Source organism: Crocuta crocuta, unplaced genomic scaffold, assembly GCF_008692635.1.
Source record: "Crocuta crocuta isolate KB4526 unplaced genomic scaffold, BGI_CrCroc_1.0 scaffold6, whole genome shotgun sequence".
Taxonomy (NCBI): Eukaryota; Metazoa; Chordata; class Mammalia; order Carnivora; family Hyaenidae; genus Crocuta; species Crocuta crocuta.
In genome coordinates, this window is record NW_027531917.1 from 4269401 (window position 1) to 4292797 (window position 23397).

At 38.0% G+C, this 23397-nt stretch overlaps 1 protein-coding gene across 1 annotated transcript in view; it reads left to right on the forward strand.

The window, feature by feature from the left end:
• DCBLD2 (discoidin, CUB and LCCL domain containing 2) overlaps positions 1-22889 on the forward strand; it is an 86817-nt gene extending 63928 nt beyond the window's left edge. Inside the window, exons 7-16 of the mRNA XM_077774815.1 lie at positions 374-414; positions 1224-1439; positions 2151-2275; positions 7084-7234; positions 8029-8115; positions 8264-8389; positions 11471-11564; positions 14876-14925; positions 18177-18314; positions 19381-22889. Coding sequence (XP_077630941.1) covers positions 374-414; positions 1224-1439; positions 2151-2275; positions 7084-7234; positions 8029-8115; positions 8264-8389; positions 11471-11564; positions 14876-14925; positions 18177-18314; positions 19381-19850 — 1498 coding nt within the window. The 3' untranslated portion in view covers positions 19851-22889. The remainder of the gene's footprint in view (positions 1-373; positions 415-1223; positions 1440-2150; positions 2276-7083; positions 7235-8028; positions 8116-8263; positions 8390-11470; positions 11565-14875; positions 14926-18176; positions 18315-19380) is intronic.
• Positions 22890-23397: the final 508 nt, after the last annotated feature.

Genomic DNA, 23397 nt, shown 5'->3' on the forward strand with positions numbered 1-23397 from the left:
ACTTGAGCCTCATACTCTGAGAGTTACAATGTACTTGCAACAAAAGCAAATAACACAGAAAAGTTTGAGGAATAAGTTTATTTCCATGAAAGATAAATAAAACAAGTACATGGGTTTAAAGGCTACATGGGCATACTTCCTCACTTCATGTATGATACTTGTAGAGAAAATTGTTTATGCTGATTTCAGAAGTTGTTTTGCTTTGAAATGAGACTTTTTTGGCTAAGAACAGTATCAGTTGTCTAATACATGGCCATAGAATAGCCTTAGTTCTTTATATAGTAAAATAAAAACAAAAGAAAAAGTGTTACTAAGACAAATAGGGGGAAGTCAATGTATGAGTGTCACCAAGGAAAACCTTTCTCTCTTTCAGGGGACACTTATCTACAAGTCTTTTTACATTTAAGACAAGTGGTAAGCCTTTCATGGACTTTGTAACTTACTATAATTTGTGTAATTGTTAACATTTCTTAAACACTGTCATGCCATATGCCAATTGGCTTTTTTGTTTTTTGCACTTTCTCTTATGTCACACTAATATGATGAATGAAATAAACTGGAGGTTTTATATTATTGGGAAGTGGTCCTGTAAGCAAGGGAAGTTCCTTAAGAAAGGTGATTTTTTTAAAAAAATATGTCTGATGAAGTAATTAATTCAACAGAATATATTTATGAGCACCTTTATTTTTCAGGCAGTGTTCTGGTGAGCAGAATAAACAAAACCCTCCTTTCTTGGTGCCTCAATACTGGTATTGAGAGATTGACGGGAAACAGTGGATAAAGAAATTACTGCATGTATAGTGTACTCTTTATAATATTATAGAAAATGTAGAAAAATAAAAGAGGATAGGCAATGCAGGTGGGACTGGTTTGGAGTTTTAAGTGGAGTCAGGGTAGGGCTCATGGAGAAAGTGACATGTGAGCAAACAACCCCCTGAAGGCAGTAGGGAGGGAGTCATCCACATGCCTGGAGACAGTGTCCCAGAAAGAGGATAACGTATTGCTGTTAAACTGATGGCTGTTGCTTGTGAATAAACATGTCTGTACATTTCCTGACAAGAAACAGACATTCGCCTACTTTTGAAATTATCATTATCATATCATAGTATATCATTATCATAGTATGTATTAATCACATGTACAGTAGAAAGTTTCCAGTGAGCAAATTTGTAGAGATTTTGAATTTATATCTGGAAACCACATTATTGTCCTTGTCATTTCAGGCTGTTATGGCACACTGGGGATGGAATCTGGGGTCATTGCCGATCCTCAGATAACAGCATCGTCTGTGCTGGAGTGGACCGACCACACAGGCCGGGAGAACATCTGGAAGCCCGAGAAAGCCCGGCTGAAGCAACCTGGACCTCCCTGGGCTGCTTTTGCCACTGACGAGTATCAGTGGTTACAGATAGATCTGAATAAAGAAAAGAAGATAACAGGTTGAGAGACATACTTTTCTAGAATGATTTCTAGTTCTGATTTTATTCGGAAACGTGATGACATCAAAGATTTTTCATAGAAAATTAGGTCACTGCAAATGTAATTGTATGGTGTTAAAATATTACTGAAGGTGGTTTTATAAAACATGGCAGAGGAGGGGGGTTGGTATTTGATTTTTATTAACTTTTCTTTTTCATTGTAATAACATTCTTTTAAGGTACTGTTTCACTTCAGTGATCTTGACATCTCTTATAGTCATTAAAAGGAATTTATGTTCAAAGAGTTCATTTTAAGTGCTATAAGTAATACTCTGCATGTGCTGAATACAAATTTATTTGGAGCAGTTTATTAAATGGTCAGAATAATTAATTAGAATTGAGTTAGGTAATTTTTGTTAAAGATTTATTTTGATTTGGTTCTTATAAGAAGAACCATTTTAATCTATTCATTCCCAGAGGGTCGCTGTTACTTGGTAGGTGACAAAATAGAATAGTCCTTTCCTTATGTGGGCCCATAATTCATGTATCTCTACAAGGGAACAAAGCCAAAGGTTTATTTGCTATATTATAACGAAACCTAGCCCTTAGAGATGATAATGTGCTTTTGACAAATATGTTTGGACGGTGCATTTTAGGTGTTTTTGCTTCAGTGCTGAACAACTTCAAGGATCAGACTGTGTACACTAATGAGAGCCATTCTGTGTTCCTTAGGCATTGTAACCACTGGCACCACCATGGTGGAGCACAATTACTATGTGTCAGCCTACAGAATCCTCTACAGTGATGATGGACAGAGGTGGACGGTGTACAGAGAGCCTGGTGTGGAGCAGGATAAGGTAAGATGATTATCACAATTTTATTTTAAAAATGGACCTTTGCTAAAAGCACAGGAGCTCTTCTGTGTGGTGTTAAAGTTAGCTATCATTTGACCTTTGCTCTTTTCTGGTTATTTTAGGTTTGTTAGTTATTAGCCTTACTCTTCTAACTATGGTTAGGAAATTCTTTGTGGTTCTAGGTCCCTTTTAATGATTGTAAGGGTAAGTACTTTCCTGATTTTTTTGACTACATTTTTAACTCAATTGTTTAGATACTTTATGAAGAAATTCTAAAAAGGAGGACTGCCTGGCTGACTCAGTTGATAGAGCATGTGACTCGATCTCAGGATCATGAGTTCAAACCCCACATTGGGCCTAGAGCCTATATGAATGAATGGGTGGAGGGATGGATGGATAGATGGCTTTGAGTAAGTGGTGGTAACTTACCAAAAAATAAAAAATAAATCCTAAAAATGAACTTGTAATTTCTTAAGATTTTCATATTGATCCATAGAATGATGGAGAGCTTAATTTTGTTCCCAGATTTCTTTTCTGTAGGCAAGGGGGACAAAAGACAAAAGCTAAAGGTAAAAGTGTATTATAGTGTAAGATATAGATTTAGAAGGTCATCTTAAGATCCCCTCCCCAACATTTGTCTAGGAAACTTCTATTTTTTTCCTACCCAAAGAATTTCCTTAACTTCTGTGGTAATTATGAAATTGTTGTTTTAGTTAGTAGACAGTGATAATGCAGAAATGGTCCAGAGCAGATATTAAGGGGTGGGGAGTGGGCAGAAGTATCTGCTGGCTCATGATCCACCATAAGGATCTTGTAACTGGGAGAATCCTTGTGCTCAAGGCAGGTAGATTTCTTATCACCTAGAATTGAAATTATAAGCACAAATATTTTTAGTGAAACTTCCCTGAGTTATATGATGCGGTCACTTCTCTGTCAAATGTATAGATTCGCTAATACATCTTCAGTTACCTCTTTTCTTATCTCTCTATTCCAAAAACTCCAGGGGCTTCCTATTATCTGTCATATGGATCTAAATTCTTCTGTTATTATTCAAGGCCTTCCTCCCTCTCTTCTGTCTTCTGGTATCACATGACCTTCATCTTTGGTGAGGCTCTACCCATTGATGTAAATAAAAGTATTGTCTTTATACCTATCCTCCTTCTGCTTAATAACCCCAAACTTTGCTATTTTTTTTTAATTTACTCTGAACATATCTGCACTTATTTGTAGAACATTTATTACACTTGTGGAGTATAGTTAATTTTTTGAAATTATAAGAATTATCCATGCTTCTATTATAAAAACATCTAGTACTATTATGTTTCTGAAAAAGACTTCTTTTTTGCTTCATTTTTGAAAGATAATTTCATTAAGTATAGAATTTTAGGTTGATGTTGTTTTTCCCTCTACTGTTTTCTGGTTTGTATTGTTTCCAGTGACAATTCCTTTGTTCCTCAGTAGTTAGTGTGTCTTTTTATTCCTTAGTTGCTTTTAAGATTTTTCTTTTATCATCTGTTTTAAGCAGTTTGATTATGATGTGCCTTTGTGTAGTTGTCTTTGTATTTCTTCTGCTTGGGCTTTTTTGAGCTTCTTGGGTCTGTTGGTTATAATTTGCATCATAGGCCATTTTTTCTCAAAAATGTTGCCTCTCTAATTCTAATTAAATGAATATTATGACTCTTGCAGATGTCTCACAGTTCACTGGTGCTCTACTAATTTTTTTTTTTTTAATATCTATGTCCTAGTTTGGAAAATTCTATTGTTTTGTCTTCAAGTTCACTGATCTGTTCTGCAACATCTAATCTATTAATCCTTTCCAGTGTATTTATCTATTGTATTGTATTTTTACCTCTAGGTTTTCAGTTTTGGGATTTTAAAATTTCTTCCAAGTGTCTCCTGAACATGCTCATGCTTTTTTCCACCTCTAAAACATACGTAGTATATAATAACTCTTTTAATAATGCCCTTATCTGCTAATTCTGTCTACTATGTGTCACATGTGGGTCTTTTTCTTTTTTAAGTTCGTTTTTTTTTTGGGGTGGGGGAAGGAGGCGTGATCAAGCAGGGAGGGTGTAAGGGAGAGGGAAATAACTCCAAGCAGGTGTCACGCTGTCAGTGTAGAGTCAGACGTGAGGCTTAATCCCTCAAACTGTGAGATCAAAATCAAGAGTTCGCCCTTAACTGACTGCGTCACCCAGGTGCCCCACATGTAGGTCTTTTTATGTTGATGGATATTATGTAAAATATTTATATGCCTGGTAATTTTTGATTGGTTGTCAGACATTGTGAACATTAACATTGGTGGTAGTGTTATTTATTACTTAAATATTTTTAGCTTTATTCTGGGATGCAGTCAGTTTACTTGGGAATTATTTAGTCTTTTTAAGGTTTGCATTTTAGTTTTGTTAGGTAGGACCTGAACAGCTTTTAGTTATGATTTTTTCTACTACAGAGACAATAGTGTTCCGAGGACTCAACCCAAAAAACCCCCACCTATTAGTGAGTGGTCTCCACACTATCTGTTGATAATGTGAGCTGTTCCCAAACCTGTGAAGTCTTGAGAATTGTCCTACAAACTCCTTTCCAGTGATTCTTTTCCCATCCACTGATAGTTCCCTTACATGCAACTGAAGACTTAAGGGTAAACTCCCTATAGATCCTAGAACTCTCTCCGTCTCTGCAGTTCTCTTCTCTCCTACATCCTGTCTTGCGAATTCTAGCTGTCCTGGCCTCTCCATCTCTGAGCTCTGTGTCCTCAATTCACTGAGACACCAAGGCTCGCTCCAGGCAGTACTGGCACAATAGAAGGGCTCACCTCATGTATTTCCCTTCTCTCAGGGATTAATGCCCTATGCTGCCTTTTGTCCAGCATTTAAAAACCATTGTTTCATATATTGTGTCTTGATTTTTCAGATGCTTAGGTTTAAAAGTAAATTTAGTCCCTATTAGTGTCCTGGATAGAAGTAGAAGTCTTTACCTTTGAATTATATAAAATACCAATCTTTTGGCTCACTTACATTAGCCCATCTGCTCCCTCATCTACCTCCAACTCCAGAGTAATTGGTATATTCTGTTTTGACACCCTTTCTAAATAAGCATGCACACATGCATGGTGAGCACATACAGGCTGAGACAGCTTTTGGTTTTGTTTTCAGAAAGTGGGAATGTATATATAACTTCGTAACTTGTTGCTGTTGAATAGTTGCCATATTTCTGTGTGGTAATATCAAGTAAAATTTAAGTTCCTTGAGAGTGGCAATTTTGACTTCCGTTTCCTTATTTATCCTCATGACACCTTATAGACCTCCCTATACACAGTAGCTTAAAATAAATGGTCAAAGATTATAGCAAATCTTTTTATACTTAGTTTTTATAAAATCTCCCCTTTAAGGTTTTTTTATAAAAATGAAACCGCAGTGTGGAGTAAGATCTCAGTTTTGTTTTATGTCCTAAAATGAGTATTGTTCCTGTTCCACTAATATGATAGATGACAAATAATTGCCTTCATTTTATTTCTGAGGAAATAAATGAGAGAAGAGAACTGTAGAGACAGAGTTCTAGGATCTATCAGGAGTTTCCCCTTAAATCTTCAGTTACATGCAAAGAAACTGTCTCCGTATGCTAATTTGGAGACACAACTTCAAACCTTGTAGAAAATGAAGGCTATTAACACATCTTAGAAGTTTACAATCTAATGCTTTGTGAATCAGCCACAAGAAAATAGCTATAATATTTGGACATGACTTGATGGAAGAGCTAAACATTTATTTACTTGCTGTAACAGTAACTGATAAAATAGAAACGACTTTGATTTTAGGCAGATACCAACTTATTAATAGTCTTTAGAAACTAGCCAGGGGATTTAGCTTGAAGGAGCAAGGACTTTTTGCTTAGTAGAGAGCCCTGTAATTAAGTCAGAAGACAGGGACTCAAGTCACTGCTCATATCATTGACTGGTTATGGAATCCCTTTACATTCTATGAGCTGCAGCTTTCTGAGTTCTGCCTCTTTCATAGGGTTGTCATGAAGAACATCAGAGTTAATTATATGAAAATACTTTGTAAATAATAGCTCTTCCAATGTTCCATACTAACATTATTTTCTTGAAATGGTTGAGGGAATGGGGTAGTCAGTTGAAATAGTATTTTTATCTAAAAACCATTCATATAATACATACATTTGTTTTTGTCCACCTAAGATCATTATATTAGGCAGGGAACAGTGCTTCAGAATTACTTTTCTGGTTCAGATAGCAGCACAGAATGAAAGTGGTTAATGTGGGAAGTGTCTTTATGTAGTTTATCCAGTAGGTGGAGGTATATAACTGTTATGTACACCTTCGTGTATGTTCACTTTCTGTCTTTTTTTAAAGAAAAATTATAAAAAGCATACAGTAAAGCATTTCATCTAAGACATTGTATGATCGATTACACTTTACTTTGAAAAGAAAATTGATATATTTAAGGAGTTGGTAATTACACTGGAATTACTGATTTATTAATTGAATTATACTGTCTCACTGAAATTGAAACCTTCTTCCCAAATTGCCAAGTTAGCATTTTGTTATGTTTAAATCATCTTAAAATCATTTTCGTATTCAATAGTTTTATAAGTTTTTGATGAAGAATGTGCAGTTTCTTAAGTTTGTCCAAATTATGATTCATTTATCTTCTGAGAAATTAATTCTTACTGTTATACTTTACAGATCTCATTTAAGGCCCAGGGCAAAAAAACAAAAACATGTTTCAGTGGAATAATTTAGCCCTGACCTCTTCTGATATAAAGTACCAATTTTTTGTTGTTTTTTATAGATATTTCAAGGAAACAAAGATTATCACCAGGATGTGCGTAATAACTTTTTGCCACCAATTATTGCACGTTTTATTAGAGTGAATCCTACCCAATGGCAGCAGAAAATTGCCATGAAAATGGAACTGCTTGGTTGCCAGTTTATTCCTAAAGGTAAAGCAATAGCATGTTTAAGATATGTTACTTTCACTGGATTAATTTAAAATGGCTTTGCTGTTCTCAGAGAAAATAAGAAATGACAAGGTGAGTGTTTAACTTTTAATTTCATATCTTCTTAAAGAGATTTTAAAAAGAAATAATTATCCTATTAAGAAGTTAGTTATCAGAATGGTTTCCAGGGTTACAAGTGGAAGAAGAGAGAATATCACTGATGAGATAATGAGATTTTTTTTTCAAGTATAGTCTCAATAAGTTTTTAATTAGGTTAATTAGTCCCATGTAGCATAATACTGTATCACAAACACTGATGATTATAACAGGCAGCTTAGTCCAAATGCCTTTTACTCTGAATAAATTAAAAGTGGAAATGACTTCCCTCACTATTACATAATATTTTAATACCATGTTTACTATTGTATCTTCAGAACCTACCAGAATGCCCCCACGCAATTGGTTCCTCCACAAACATTTCTTAAGTGACTTGAATGAGTAGTATGTTAAACTGTGATGATATTTCTGTAGCTTTAAAAATCATCCGTCTCTTCAGTTTACTCCTCCCTAAGAAAATTATTTTAAGATAATGTAATTATCTGAAAAAGTGAGAAACCCCAGTAAGTTAGTACATTTAATGTATAGTATATTTATCCTTCTTACATATTACTCTCTGAGATTTAAAATTACTGAGCAGAGATAAGTACTCTAGGAAATGTTGAAGACATTTAAAGTATTGTTTTTAACTATGACTCTCATAAGTGAAATGTATAAACTTGTCTAAACCATTTTTCAAGGTCGTCCTCCAAAACTTACTCAAACTCCACCTCCTCGGAACAGCAATGACTTCAGAAACACTACAACCTCCCCCAAAATAGCCAAAGGTATGCCTGCATTACATGTGAGAATATGGTGGTCTCTGGATTTGTAGTATAATTTTCCAAAAATATACTAAAAGCCTTATAAAAGAAGTTTGTTTTAATCAAGTTGACATATATAAAAAAATAAAGAGTTTTTGACACTTTTTTCAAGGTCGAGCCCCCAAATTTACTCAGCCATTACAGCCGCGCAGTAGGAATGAGTTTCCTGCACAGACAGAGCAAACAACTGCCACTCCTGATATCCGAAACACCACTGTGACTCCGAGTGTAACCAAAGGTATGCAGGCCCCCCGATTAGCACCCGTTACGTGGTAGCATTTTATTTTGTTAGCTTCGATTTTCAGAAACATGTCCAGCTTTTAAACCCTTTGCTTCTTTTCCTCTTAACTGTTTTTTTTTAATGTTTTTAAAATTTTTATTTATTTCTGAGAGAGAGACAGATTGAGCAGGGGAGGGTCAGAGAGAGAGGAAGACACAGAATCTGAAACAGGCCCCAGACTCTGAGATAGCTGTCAGCACAGAGCCCCACGTGGGCCTCGAACCCACGAACTGTGAGATCATGACCTGAGCCGAAGTCGGACATTTAACCAACTGAGCCACCCAGGCGCCCCATCTTCTTAACTGTTTTTTAAGAATAGTGAAAACGTTTACTCCTTACCTTAGAGAAGAGACTTGATTGCGTTGCTCTGATTTCTCCAGCGCCGTGTAGAATGGTTCTCTAAGGATTTAAAGATGGCTACTGTATTCTAAATCTTCTCTTGTAATATTTCTCCCCACCACAGCCAAACACAAGATGTCTCTATTTCTGGAAATAACTAAAACCATTGTAGGAAACACAATTTTTTCCCTCTCGTTAAATATTAATTTGTTGGAGAGGGAATTCGGTGGTGAAAAGGGGGATGAAAGATAAGTCTTGGTGAAAACTAATGCTTTTTAAAAAGTACTCTGAGTTAACATGTTCATTAAAAAAACTTTGGTCTTTGTTTTGAAAATGTTTTCAATCATAGTTTTTTCAGCTTATAAATGTAGGATTTACTTTCAGATTTTACTAATGATAAATAAGGTATTAACATGTATGAAACAGTACTTTGATTTTAGTAGTTGTTGAAAACAAAATTTCAGTTGAATTCAGAAAAAACCCATCAGTGTCAGAGGAATTAATTTCAGTTTTGGCAGATAAAGCGTTTTTAGGACCATGCAGAAAAGAGGAAGTAATTCCTTCCAACTAATTTGTGCCACACAGAACTTTATTCATTCTCATTTTCTGAAAATGTGCCCAATGCAGATAACTTTCTCCCAGCTTTCCACAGGTCACTTTCTTTCAGTTCTTCTAAGGTTTTTTCTAAATAGTCCATGTTCTTTCTCATGTTGCTGGAAAAGCTAAAGAGAAGCAAGACTTCTTAGAGATGAGGTCTGAGTGTCCCACAGAACCTCTTCCCAGTTTGCAGAAGACATCTCTTTGGGCAGAATTCCAAGCCACATGCCTGGATGGATTGCTCATCTTAAAATCTGATTATAGAATCTTAAAATCTCAAGACTAAAAGTGTCCTTAAAGCATTTTCTTCCAGAGCCAGGATTTTTCAAAAGAATAAAAGAATATGGAGGTTAAAGATTTCTTGTCTCCTTTTCTCTGAGATGGTATTGTGTAGATTTTACTATTTTTTTGAACCTAAGCAGATTTTTTAAACCTCAGATTAAATTGAACTATATCCACTTGAACCTGACGGCCCTCTCTCCAATTACTTTAGGGATAAAGCACATTTATTTTTCTGAATTCTTAGTGCTTTCTAGCCTGAGCCATGATTCCTGTTTTATGCACTTCTTTTCCATTTTTACATCCAGGCTGAGAGTGATGCTGGAGAAAATCATATCATGATCACATTTGTGCCCCTGTGACTTCCCGAATCCTTCCTCAGGGGGGCCCTCCAGCCAGCGGTCATTTTGTTTCTCTGGTTAGCTTTCTTTGTGTCCTCAACAGTCACTCCTCCATATTTTTCAAACCCCCGACCCAGAGATTCTTTAGTTACTCCCAGTTACCTCTTCAACTTTACAAGGAAAGTAGAAGTGATTAGAAGGAAACTCCCTGCCTGTGGAGCCTGCACACTCACCTGTACCCTCTGTCCGCTCTGTTGAAGAAAGGAGTTCCTAGTCCTGCCCAGGGCTGATCGTATCCACCTATCCATGTTCCTATCTACCCAGCCCTTAGAGACCTCAGGCTATAGATTATCCTCTCCTCTCCTGTATTAGCAGCCTCTTTTTCTCTTTTGGGTATATTTCATAAGGGTACATAAGATGCTATGGGTCAGTCTCAACATAGTGTCTGGCGCTTAGCCCCCAACAGGCATCAGCAGCTGCTGCTCTTATCCTCATTGCCGGGACGGGGTTGCCAGATTAGGGAAGAAACTGATGGCTCAACTGACCTGAGGCAGACCATTTTTTGGGTCTGAACCCAGAGTTCCTTATTTGTGAAGGGAGATAAGGGGATTAAATGATCTCCTGGTCCCTTCAGGCTCAAACATTGTTGATTTCTACCCTTTTGAAACACATTGGCTTTTTTATACTTAACACTAATGTTGCCTTCCCCTGTCTATAAATACTTTCCCCATCATGTTGCAATATCATTTTCAATTGCTGGATAATATTTTACTATGAGAAGGACACCATGATGTATTTATTCCCTTTCATGTTGAACATTTGGATTATTTCCAGTTTTCACTCTTTTACAGATACAGAGACAGACCTCCTTTAAAATGCATCTTTGAATGTTGTCTTAATTTTTTTACTAAGAATAAATTCTAGACATGGAGTTGCTAAGTAATTGATTTTTATACATACTCCCCCCAAATGATACAGAAAGTATCAATTTAAAGTTCCAAAGAAATCATCCTTTCCTCATAACCTTTCTTAGCAATTATTCTTACAAATATTTGCCAATTCGATAAACAGAAATAGCATCTCATTCTTGTTTTAACTTTTGATTCTGTGGTTACGAGTGAGGCTAACACACTGAGTAGTCACTTGTGTTTTTCATTGTATTGCTCATTCATCTCTGATTTTTCTGTTGTTTGATTTTGACTTGTAAGTTCTGTAATATATAAACGATAGTAACCCTCTATCACATATTCAGAAATATATTCCTGAGTTTTTCATTGGTCTTTCAGTTTGTCTTGGTGATTTCAAAAGTCACTGTCAAAAATTTTAAGTGTATACAAAGGTGAAGCAAATAGTGTGAGTGAAGGCTTCCGCCATCACCAACGCTTGCCTCACTTCTTAAATATTGTGAATGGTAGTTTTTGAGGCACGAAAGCTTTGACCTGCCCGCGGTCCCGTCCTGACTCCATCTGTGGTGTGTTTGCAGACGTCGCCTTGGCCGCGGTCCTCGTGCCAGTGCTCGTCATGGGGCTCAGCACCCTGGTCCTCGCGGTGGTGTGCGCCTGGCACTGCAGGAGCAGGTCAGTACGCGGCGGGCTCCCTGCGGGGCCGAGGAGGGCTGTTCCAAATGTGAAGTATAAACTAAACCTAGAAGATCAGCTACCATTCACCTTTTTGAGAAGGAAAGCTAAGGTAGTTACTGAAGTAAAAGTACATTTGTTTCTCCTTTTCATAAAAAAGGAGTATGTTCAGTTGCACAGTCATTTACGGAGTACCTTTATTATGTCAAAATCTGCTTTACCTGCTGGAACACACACATGAATAAGAACAGTCTGACACGTAATAGGTCCCGAGTAGTATCTCATGAAAGAAAGAGACACCGTTCCTATGTCCCAGGTGTTTGGCAGGGTTGACTCACAAAATAAGGAACTATCACATGGCTTGAGGAGTTATTATGAAGGGCCGGGAAACACAGGTATGAGAACCGTGAGGGCTACCCGAAACGTTCTCTGCAGCAAAGAGGAATCCTCATGTTTGTTTTGCCATAAAGACACAGCTGCGTATGCCCAGATGGAAGAAGGTAGGGAACAGCCCAGACTGTGTGCTTGAGCGAAGGCACAGAGATGTGGAATCTAGGCAAGATAGCGAGTCCTCACGTGCAGGCCTGGCGTGGAGGAGCACCAAGGAAGAACTGTGGATGGGCAGCCTGGCCTGGGTTGGGGAGGGGAGCTTCGGGGAGACAAATTCAGGTTTCATGCTGTACATGGGGATCTCATTGAGGAGGGTGGAGCAGATAAGTGAGGTTATCAGATGATGTGCGACTGGCTGTCTGCTAAGGAAGGAGGAGGGATTCCGGATGATCTAAAGTTTGAGGCTTGTGCAGTTAGGCCAGTAGAGTTGTCATGAGTGGAGATGACAGCTGGAGGGAGCAAGAGAATGACTTCATCTGTTCATTCAGCAAATATTTGTGCTCTTACCTTGTGCTAAGTATTGGCCGCTGGGAGTCCAGTGGTGAGCCCCAGAGTTTACAGGATAGAGAAGATGTGATGCAGAAACGGTCAGCAATGGTACTGACTACACAGTGTATGCCATGGGAGGAAGTTGAAGAAGCAGGTGGGTCCTGGATTCATGGTTTTAAGAAGGATGTTTGAGGGGGGCCTGGGTGGCTCAGTCAGTCAAGTGTCCAACTTCAGCTCAGGTCCTGATCTCACGGTCAGTGGGTTTGAGTCCTGCGTCAGGCTGTGCTGACAGCGTGGAGCCTGGAGCCTGCTTCGGATTCTGTCTCTCTCTCTCTCTCTCTCTCAGAAATAAATAAAACATTAAAAAAAAAGAAGAAGGCTGTTTGAGCAGAGCCCGAAAGTTATGATGAGGGCATTAGGGAAAGGAGGAGCAAGGGCCCTAGGAAAGTCCAGGGAAGAACGTTCACAGTGGGACCTGCCAGAGGCAACAGTAACTGTGAGAACAGCAGCAACAGCTTTTATAGAAAACTAAACTGGTTTTAGGCACTATTTTAGGTGCTTTACATGTTATAACTCCTTGCATCCTCAAAACAACCTCTGAAGCAGGTACTGTTATAAATCCCATTTTACAGAAGAAGAAAGTGAGACAGAGCATGAATGACTTGTCCAAGGTTACCCAGTGCATATGCAGCAGAGTCGAGTCTGGGCCCCGGCATCACAGAGCCCACGCTCTGAACCACCACTGCCCCTGGGCATATAATCAGTCAGGCACTCAGGTCCTGTCCACAGGGGTTAAAGCACAGAGGGCAAGGACTGGGAGTCAGGTTGTGGGGGAGAGGCGGCAGTTAAGTCCTGAGATCAGTTTGGGCGGGCACTTAAAGGACGCTTTGCATGTTCATATTCTCAAGAGACAGATGCTTGTTCAGACAAAAGGTCTGAGCTACAGAACTGAAGTTACTTCTAAGAATGTGGTTGCAGTTGCTAATGACTGACTTCATGAGGAGTAAAAAAGATGCATGAAGGGGATGTGGAAAATAGCCAGGAGGAAAATAATATTAAACTCAGCTGCAGCCTACTGAACCTTTAACTCATGCTAAGCACCCCTGTTCTAAGCACTTAACATGTAATAAGTAACCTGAAGCTTTGCCGCTTTAGATTATATAAAATCTTTCCTAGCACAACCTTTGGCTAGTAATCAGACTATTAATTTGTTGTCTTAGTTATATAAGGTATCTGACTTCCATTTAGAAAAGATTATTAGTTTCCTTTTACTTTTAAGCCTTAGGATAATTATAGGATTTTTAAGAAGAAAACTACTTAATTATTAAACTAGCCCTTTATTGTTTCTTTTGCACTCCAGCTTTTAATTAACAGCTTCAGCACCTACCACCCCTTCCACAAATTTTACATTATATTTTGAAAAAATGACATTTCAAATATAGCCAGACTTTAAAGTGAGGAAGATTTTAACGTCTATGATACAAATAAAGTCTTATCCTGGAGAAGAATGTTTTCAAGTAAGAAAAGCACAGAGCTTGGGCTCTTTGGGAAAACCACATTTGTGTCTTGAGCAAATCACATAACCATCTTGTCCTCATTTATACACTAGAATAATTTCTGCTTTTTCTTTAGCTTGCAAGGCATTAATTTTAATTAGATTTACATTCTTGAATCAGAACACTTCCTTTTAAGACTCTTTGTAAATAGTAACTCTTAAAGGGGAGGAGGGAGATTTCTCCTGGGGAAGATATGTCCGAATTCTGAAGTGGGAACTAGGGAGAATCTTCTTCATTGAAAATGTGGCTTCTGCACCCCCAGGCCTAGGGCATCCTCGTCTCCCTTTGGCACTTATCACTGTTAAAGGGTAGCACTGACCTACACTCGGATGCTTGTGGGAATTAACTGCGTGCAATTAAGGGCATATGACACCATAAACTTATGGACAAAGGACCATGGCAGGAAAATAGATAGTTGGAAAAAATAACAATTTAGAAGCAAATGTGGGGATGTTTCTTTCTAGGAATTTTGTGAGCCAGTTGATTTGCCAAGTTTATATTGGAAACCAAAATAGACCTAACATAATGTTCTCATAACCACCCACATGTCATCCCGAAGTCTTTGGGTTGATTCTTTTTATCTGCAGACTCAGCTTTTCCTATTGGTTCGTCTCTTGAGTGGATAATACCTTGGGTAACAAAATAACTGTCTCAGGAGATAGTTGTTTAAAATTTATTGAGAATCCAGAATTGATGAGCTTCAGCAGTGGTGTCTTGGAAAGGCAAATGAAATAGAGGATCCCCCCAAGTAGATTAGCAAATTGAAATGTGTACTCCTGACTAATTATTAACTTCAGTGTTTATCCTGCAGATTCAGAGCTGTCTTACTAGCGACTTTACTCTATTTACTAACGTGTTGTTTCTGTATTTTTCCAGAAAGAAAAAAACTGAAGGCACCTATGACTTACCTTACTGGGACCGGGCAGGTAACTCAGGACTTTGCATCTCCTTCCATCAGAAGGAGGTCCCATCTCTCTAGGTGGCAGTAGTGAGAGAGGAAAGTTCTTTTCAGGCCCACATAAACACCCCAGCACTTGTTAGAAAAGTGGTGTTCCTCTAATGTTCTGATCATTTTATTCCTCTGTACGATCTCTTGTAGTCAGTAAGTAACGGAATGAAAAGTAAGAATTTCCCATAACACGCACTCTCTTCCTCTTGTCTGGACAACCTGTCTGATTTGTCCCGTGTATCTTTTTTTGAGGAGACCAGCTTTCTTTGGGGCCTGTGTGAACACTGTGAAAGACTGTGGTCTTGGTAACATGGTGTCTGTCTGTCACCCTGCTTTTCCCAAGCGCAGTCTCCCAGTTTCAGAATCGTGAGGCCTGCCATCTGCCATGATAAGCTGTCATCTTCTGAATTCCTGCTGTGTGTGGCAGGTGGCAGATTGCTGCAGGTGATACCAGAGGCCCCCTTAGGGTCTCCCACTTTCCAATCTCTCTATGGGAACAACTATTAGAAGACAAGTCCACTGCTGTGACTAAGGTAGAAAAGAGAAGTGGCGGGGGCAGATCCTGCATGGCTGACACCCTGCAGTAGATCTTGGGAAGTATCTTGTCAGAAAAACTTACAAAAAATCACCCTACAACAGGCACATTATATCTGGCTGCAATTTAATAGTAGGAATTTGCTTCTGTATATGCTTTGAATAGAAATTCCTACCATGTTCTGCTCTGTATTAGATATTCTGTCAAAAAAAAAAAAAAAAAACTGTGAACAATTTAAGGAATTTCTTTGAAGAAGAACAAACTAAACCAAAAACTACCAGATGGAAGGAATAATAAAGATTAGTAAAGACTGGAGAGAGAAACAAAATAGAGAATGGGGAAATAGAGAAAATCAGTGAAACCAAATGTTAATTCTTCAGAAAGATCAACACAATTGACAAACTTTTAGTTAGATGGAATAAGAAAAAAGATTCAAACTACTAAAATCTGAAATGCAGGTAGAGACATCACTACCACTTCTACAGATATAAAAAGGATTATAAGAATACTATGAACAATTCTATGCCAAAAAATTTCATAACCTAGATGAAATGGACAAATTTCCAGAAATACAAAATCTCCCAAGACTCATAAAGAAATAGAAGAGATTGAGTCAATAACCAAAAATCTCTCAAGAAAGAAAAATCCTACCAAACATCTAAAGAATTAAACCTTTAAAGCTATTAACACCAATAACTGAGTAAAGTAGCTAGATATACTATACAATATATACTAAATGATATATTAAAATCAATTGCATATTTCTATATATGAACAATGAACAATCTGAAAAGGAAATTCTAAAAACAGTTTCATTTACAAAATAACATCAAAAAGAATAAAATACTTAGGAGTTAATTTAACCAAGAAGATGAAAGACTTGTATAATGCAAACGATAAAACATTTCTAAAGAAATTTAAGAAGACATAAATAAATGGAAACATACCCAGGGTTCATGGATTGAAAATTTAATATTAACATGTCAGTAGTAACCAAGGCAATCTATAGATTCATTTGCAATGCCTATCAAAATCCCTATGACATTTTTTGTACAAATAGAAAAATCCATTAAAAAATGCCTGTGGAATTTCAAGGGACTCTGAACAGCCAAGACAGTCTTGAAAAAGAAGAATAAAGCTGGAAGATTCACACATTCTGATTTCAAAACACTGTGGTATTGGCATAAATACAGGCATACACACCAGTGGAATGGAGAGCCCAGAGATAAACTCTCACAAATATAGACAAATGATTTTTGGCAAGGATGCCAAGACCACTAGGATCGATGACAGATGGTGCTGGGAACATTGGATTTTCACATGTAAAAGAATGAAGTTGGGCTCCTGCTTAACATCATTTATAAAAATTAACTCAAATGAAACACCGAGACATAATATCTTAAACAATAAAATTAATAGGAAGAAAAACACAGGACAAAAACTTGATGACAATGGACTTGGCATGATTTCTTAGCTATGACACCAAATGCACAAGTAACAAAAAAAGAAATAGATTGGACTTCATGGAAATTTAAAAATTTTGTGCATCAAAATATACTATCCACAGAGTAAAAAAGCAACACCGAGAATGGGAGAAAATATTTGCAAACCATATATCTGCTAAAGGATTAATACCCAGGATACCCAGAAAACTTCTAAAACTCAACAACAACAAAAAAGTCAAAAATGGGCAAATTACTTGAATAGACATCTCTCCAAAGAATCTATATAGATGACCAAAAAGCACATGAAAAGATGCTCAACATTACTAATCTTTAGGGAAAACCAAATGAAAACTATGATATCACATCTCACACCCATTAGGATGTCTCCTACCAAAAAAATCCTGAAAACAGGAGTTGGTGAAGATGTAGAGAAATTAGAATCCCATGCACTGTGGTTGGGCTTATAAAATGGTTCAGGTATTATGGAAAACACTAAGGCAATTCCACATAAAATGCAAAATAACCATATGACCCAGTAACTCCACTTCCAGATACATACCCAAAAGAATTAAAGGCAGGGTCTCAAAGCCCTGTTTTTATATCTGCTTTCATGGCACAGTTATTTACAACAGTTAAAATATGGAAGCAACCCAAGTGTCCATCAACTGATGAATGGAAAAGGGAAATATGTTGTATACAAGCAGTGGAATATTATTTCTCCTTAAAAATGAAAGATTTTCTGCAACGTGCTACAAGATGGATGCATCTTGAGGGCATTATGCGAAGTGTAATAAGCCAGACACAAAAACAAACACTGTATGATTCCACTTAGATGAAGTACTTAAAAGAGGCAAAATCAAAGAGACAGAAAGTAGAATGGTGGTTGCCAGGGGCCAGGGGGAATGGAGAATGGGAATGGGGAGTTACTGTTTCATGGAGATAGAGTTGTAGGTTTTTTTAACAAGACTTAGAGTTATGACAGAGTTAGATGGTGGTGATAGTTGCACGACAGTGTGAATGTATTTGAAACCAACTGACCCACACTTAGTCATGGTTAAGATAGTAAATTTTGTGCAATATGTACTTTACCACAGTCACAACAGCCAGAAGATTGAACATAGAGGCTAGTTTGTATAGATGTGTTACAAAAATGCCTTAAATGCAACAGGATTTCTTCCATAAACAGTATCATCCTTTCAGAGCTAGGTTTTAATTTAATGGTCTTTATTGCTTACAATCACAATGAAGGTTGGTGGAAAGGAATGAAGCAGTTTCTCCCTGCCAAATCAGTGGAACATGAGGAAACCCCAGTTCGCTACAGCAGCAGTGAAGTTAATCACTTGAGTCCAAGAGAAGTCACCACAGTGCTGCAGACGGACTCTGCAGGTAACTGCTCGCAGCCTTCGCCGCAGAGTAGGGGAAGCCAATGCTGTGCTTAGCTGGAAAGCGCTTTGGGATTTATGGTATCTTTTATCTTTTTCATATGTAAGAGATGAGCTGCTTTCTTGAGGTAGAACTACGTTTTAATTTTTTTTTAATATTTATTTTTGAGAGAGAGGAAGACAGAGCATGAGGGGGGAAAGGGCAGAGAGAGAGAGAGACACACACAGGATCCGAAGCAGGCTCCAGGCTCTAAGCTGTCTGCCCGGAGCCCAGTGGGGCTCGAACTCACAAACCCCGTGAGATCATGACCTGAGCCAAGGTTGGACGCCTAACCCACTGAGCCTCCCAGGTGCCCCTAGGACTGCTTTTTAAAAAGGTGACCTTGAGAGAACCATTTCTGTGTCTTAGATATGAGCACCTGTTTGTAAAAGCAAACGGCATTTTATCTGTTTACCTGGAATTTTGAGTGTCAAGAGCAAGAAAGACATAGTGAGCCTTACTGTATTTATCCTATTGACTTAGTACATATTTATTTTTTAAATTTTTTAATATTTATTTTTGAGAGAGAGAGCAGGCAGGGGAGTGGCAAAGAGAGGGAGACCGGGTCCGAAGCAGGCTCTACGCTGACAGCAGAGAGCCCAGTCTGGGACTCGAACTCATAAACCATGAGATCATGACCTGAGCCAAAGTCAGATGCTTAACTAACTGAGCCACCCAGGAGCCCCATAGTTTAAGCAGTGTCATATTTGAAAATATTATTCTAATAATGGAATGGGTTTTTTTTTCCCCCACCAGTAAAATACTGTCTCTAAACCTGAAGAGCATATACAGACAGTTGGGTAAAATTTCATGATTGAAGCTCTATGCATATTAACTTCTTATGAGATAACATGTATAATTTTAATTTTTGAAGTTCTTGTAGAGAAATCCCTAGGTCTGTGTTGATAGTGAAAAAAGTACCCTAAAGAAGCATTTGTTTTTGGTATAAGGGTACAGCTGCCACCCTAAGTGAAACGATCCCTGTATGAATGAGGTAACTTTCATTTGGTTTGTTCTGTCGTATCCCCAGAGTATGCACAGCCACTTGTGGGAGGAATTGTTGGCACCCTTCATCAGAGATCTACCTTTAAACCAGAAGAAGGAAACGAAGCGAGTTATGCTGACTTAGATCCTTACAACTCCCCGGTACAAGAAGTTTACCATGCCTACGCTGAACCACTGCCCATCACTGGGCCAGAATATGCCACCCCCATCATCATGGATATGTCTGGGCACCCTGCAGCTTCTGTTGGTCTGCCCTCAACGTCTACTTTCAAAGCTACAGGGAACCAAGCCCCCCCAGTAGTAGGAGCATATAACACGCTCCTCTCCAGGACTGATAGCTGCTCCTCTGCCCGTGTCCAGTATGACACCCCAAAAGGTGGGAAGCCAGGTCCAAGTGCCCCAGACGAACTGGTGTATCAGGTACCACAGAGCACGCAGGAGGGATCAGGAGCTGGGAGGGATGCTGAATGTGATGTTTTTAAAGAAATTCTTTGAAGGTGATGCTGCTTTTTATAAAGCATCGTTTTAAAGCACATGGCCTTTTTTGTGTGTTAGTGGTAGTAAAATATAGAATGTATTATGTATCTGTCACAGATGTGGTTGGGAAAATGTGATGACCGAGGTACAGGGAACTACTAGTCTTGCCATCTTGCTTTAAAAGTGTTACTGTGGCAGTTACTGCTTGCCTATTAAATTTCAAACATCCTCTTTGTTACTACTGTAAAACACTATTTTTAATACAGAAAAAACTCCCTACTATGCACTTCAAAGAAATTTAAGAATCACTGAGAGTATTTATTACCAATGCTGCAGGTACATTGATGAACTCAAGAGATGGCTGTGTAAGCCAGACTGGCAATAACGCACGGTACTGTTCTTGAAATGTCTAATGGCTTGAAATTTTGCTTTGTGAAAGGTGGGTACTATCAAGATTTCTCTCTATTCCTATATTCCTTATGGATTTTTTTCAAAAATTAGTGATATAATCATTGTTTTGATTGTACTTGTACACTCATCTGTCTTTCCTTTGGAGGATCTATAGGTGGGAAACTGACTTGTAATGAGCAAGGTGATGGATTTTTCACCTTTTGACATTCTTAAGAGCTTTAACATTTCATGGTACATGAGCTGGTTTCAGCCCTGCTTACTCTGGGGCCAGCCCCATTTTCGTGTTTATAAAATGTTTGAGTTATTTTAGAGAGTGACGCTTGCTTCATCAACCTCATGAATCCTCTAACTTTACACAGCTGTAACAGATTCTCTCCCTTCCCCTGACTTTATCTGCAAAGGGCGAGTTGTGAGAACTTGAGGACATCTCCGTGAACACCGTAAACCTGACCCCCTTGTATTTATTTATACCACAGTGAAAAAGGTGAAAATCATTCCTTGGAAATCATAAATTACCTTAAAAAAACAATTTGCCCTCTTTGATTTAATATATGAGTCTAAAGGTCATATTTTTGGTCAATATTTTTAATTACCCGCGGTAAGATATTGAAAGAAATATAAGCCCACGTGGATCCCTCAGCTGTGTGTGACTGTGCCCTCATCTGTAGGGGGGGAGGCACGAACTGTCCTTTCCAGCATACCTAGGGAACCTGTGGCTCCAGCGTCTGAGTCTGCAAATATTAGGTCTTGTTTGTAAGGCTCCCAGGCAACTTCGTTGTCACTGTTTGCCCAGGACTAGTTTTAGATGGGTGAAATGAAAATCATCTGCAATTGATGAGTCTCTGGTGTAAGAGCCTTTCAATGTTTTTGGCAAGAGAAGCTGGCCCTGTGATTAAAACATATAATTTGGCATCCACTCTTCTATAAATTCCAGGATGTAGACTTAATATTGATATGTAATTTCCTATCAGATTCTAGCAGGTTTTTTTGGCTCGTGTCCCCAAATTGTTTCCAGAATATGCTAGATTGAGAAAGACCGTATTCTTTCTGCTTGCTTCCATGGGTAGATCAGTATTCTAAAGCATTGCTTCCAAAATACAACTATTGCTGCAGCCTCTCCGCCCTCTAGTTTTGTGATTGGTGTCATTTTCATTTGCTTTTGCTTTTCCAGACAACTTTGCATAATTTTTCTCATTGAAAAAACCAATACATATTGTTTCAAAATATTTGAAACAAAAAGCACCAATGTTGAACTTGTATTAAAACATGAATATGTAAAGCCTGTGTATTAATGCAGTCACCTGCTTCTGGGTGGGAAGAGAGTAAACCAGTTTTATTTTTTTATTCCTGTTTGAGAAGCTTTAAGAGAAACTATTTCATTTTCCCAAAGATGCTTTTCTTTTTATTTAATTTTGTGCACCTAATTTTCCCATGGAACTTTGAGAGGCAAATGTTTTTCTAAATGATGTACGTTTTTGCCACTGTGCTGTCCTTGAACTACCAGTGATTTTTACAAAAGTTTTTTTTTTACTGCTTTTATATATTTTACTTTCTAAATGAAGAACTGAGCCTGATTTCAGAGTTCTGATCTTGTACTTTTGAGTTCATTTGTTTTCATGTTAGAGTTTTGCTTTTGTTTTTTTTAACCACATTTCTATGTCTGATATCTATACAGCTTTGGAGACAATCAAGTACCAAAATGTGAAAGTAACCTTTGTTCAAAATTCCCTTAAATTTTTATTCTTTGCTTGAAACATTTAAAAAAAGACACTTAAGTCACTCTGGTTTATTGGATTTTTTTTTTTTTTTCCTATTAGCACAGTTGTCAGAATAGAGTCAGACAGTGGTACAACAAGTGTGGCCCTTCAAGTTTCCTAAAATCACATTGACTTCTGATACCATGATCTTCAGAACCAGTATTGTGAATGCTGATTTGTATTGTATTAAAAGCTGTAACACTAAATAGATCCTCTTGTATATGCAGGGTCTAGTTCAGCTATTTAAATTCATGTTTCGCTATTTGCACTTTGCATTGAACAATGGGTTTATCCGCTGATGAAATGGTTTGTGTAGAGAATTTATACAGCACTTGGAATTACGGTGTTATGTATACTCTTGTCCTACGATGCCCCAACAGAAAATGCACTCCTTTAAATATGAATGTGGCCATAATTCTGTGGAAAGTGAGAAAGCTTGAACTTCCTTGCCTTGGCTCCACATTGTCACCTGGAGAGTGAAAGGGCTGTGGAAATGCCATGTCAGATGATAGAATAGATTGTGGGCCAAAAACTTGTTAAGCTCTGCCTTTCTGTTGTGAACTTGAAGTCCCTAAACTGCAAAATCGATTAAGAGTTGGATGGTTATTAAAATACTTTCAACAACTGTGGCACCACTTGTTATTTACTCCAATTTGTGACTAGTTTTTGGCACTGGGAAAGGTAGGAACCAAACAATACTGAAGTACATATTGGAAATAAAAATGGTTTGAGTGTCAATGATTCTCCCAGAATGTACTTTTCTTACCTCGGCATGTACTGTAGTCACTCAGTATTTGTATATGTTGCTAGAATTTAGATTGTATAAATAGTGAGATTTTAATGTGTTCATGTGGTTTTAATAAATTGTATATATGTGTCTTGCTGAGAATTTTCTTTTGGCTTAAATGAAACCCAAGGTTTGTAGCCTTTTCTCATACTACATGTAATGCCAAATCCCTCAATTTTAGCATCAGGCTGTACTGCCATTATTTTAGTCCTTACCAAAACATTTGAAAATGCCACCAGGGCTTTTTTTACTCTCACTAGAACCAGCACCATCCTTTTTTGAAGCCTAAATTAGTTCGCACACTGCAGCTCTATGGTGTGAGGAAAAGGTCACACTAATCAATCCCCATCTTTTCCAGTTCAGAGTTTTGGGGGGAATCAAAGGAAACTCTAGCACTGTGCAAGCATGCTGGTGGCATATTTAATGTCTAGATCTAGGTTCAATCAACTACTAGTTTCCTCCCCCTTAGGCTCAAGTATTTACTCCTGTGCCTGCTCTAACAGTTCACCCTTTGACAAACTCCAGAGAGGCAGGGCGGTCCCCAGTGGCAGTTCTTGTTCAAGATCGCATCTCTTTCAACTCTTGTCTCTCCTGAGAACTTCTTTTAATT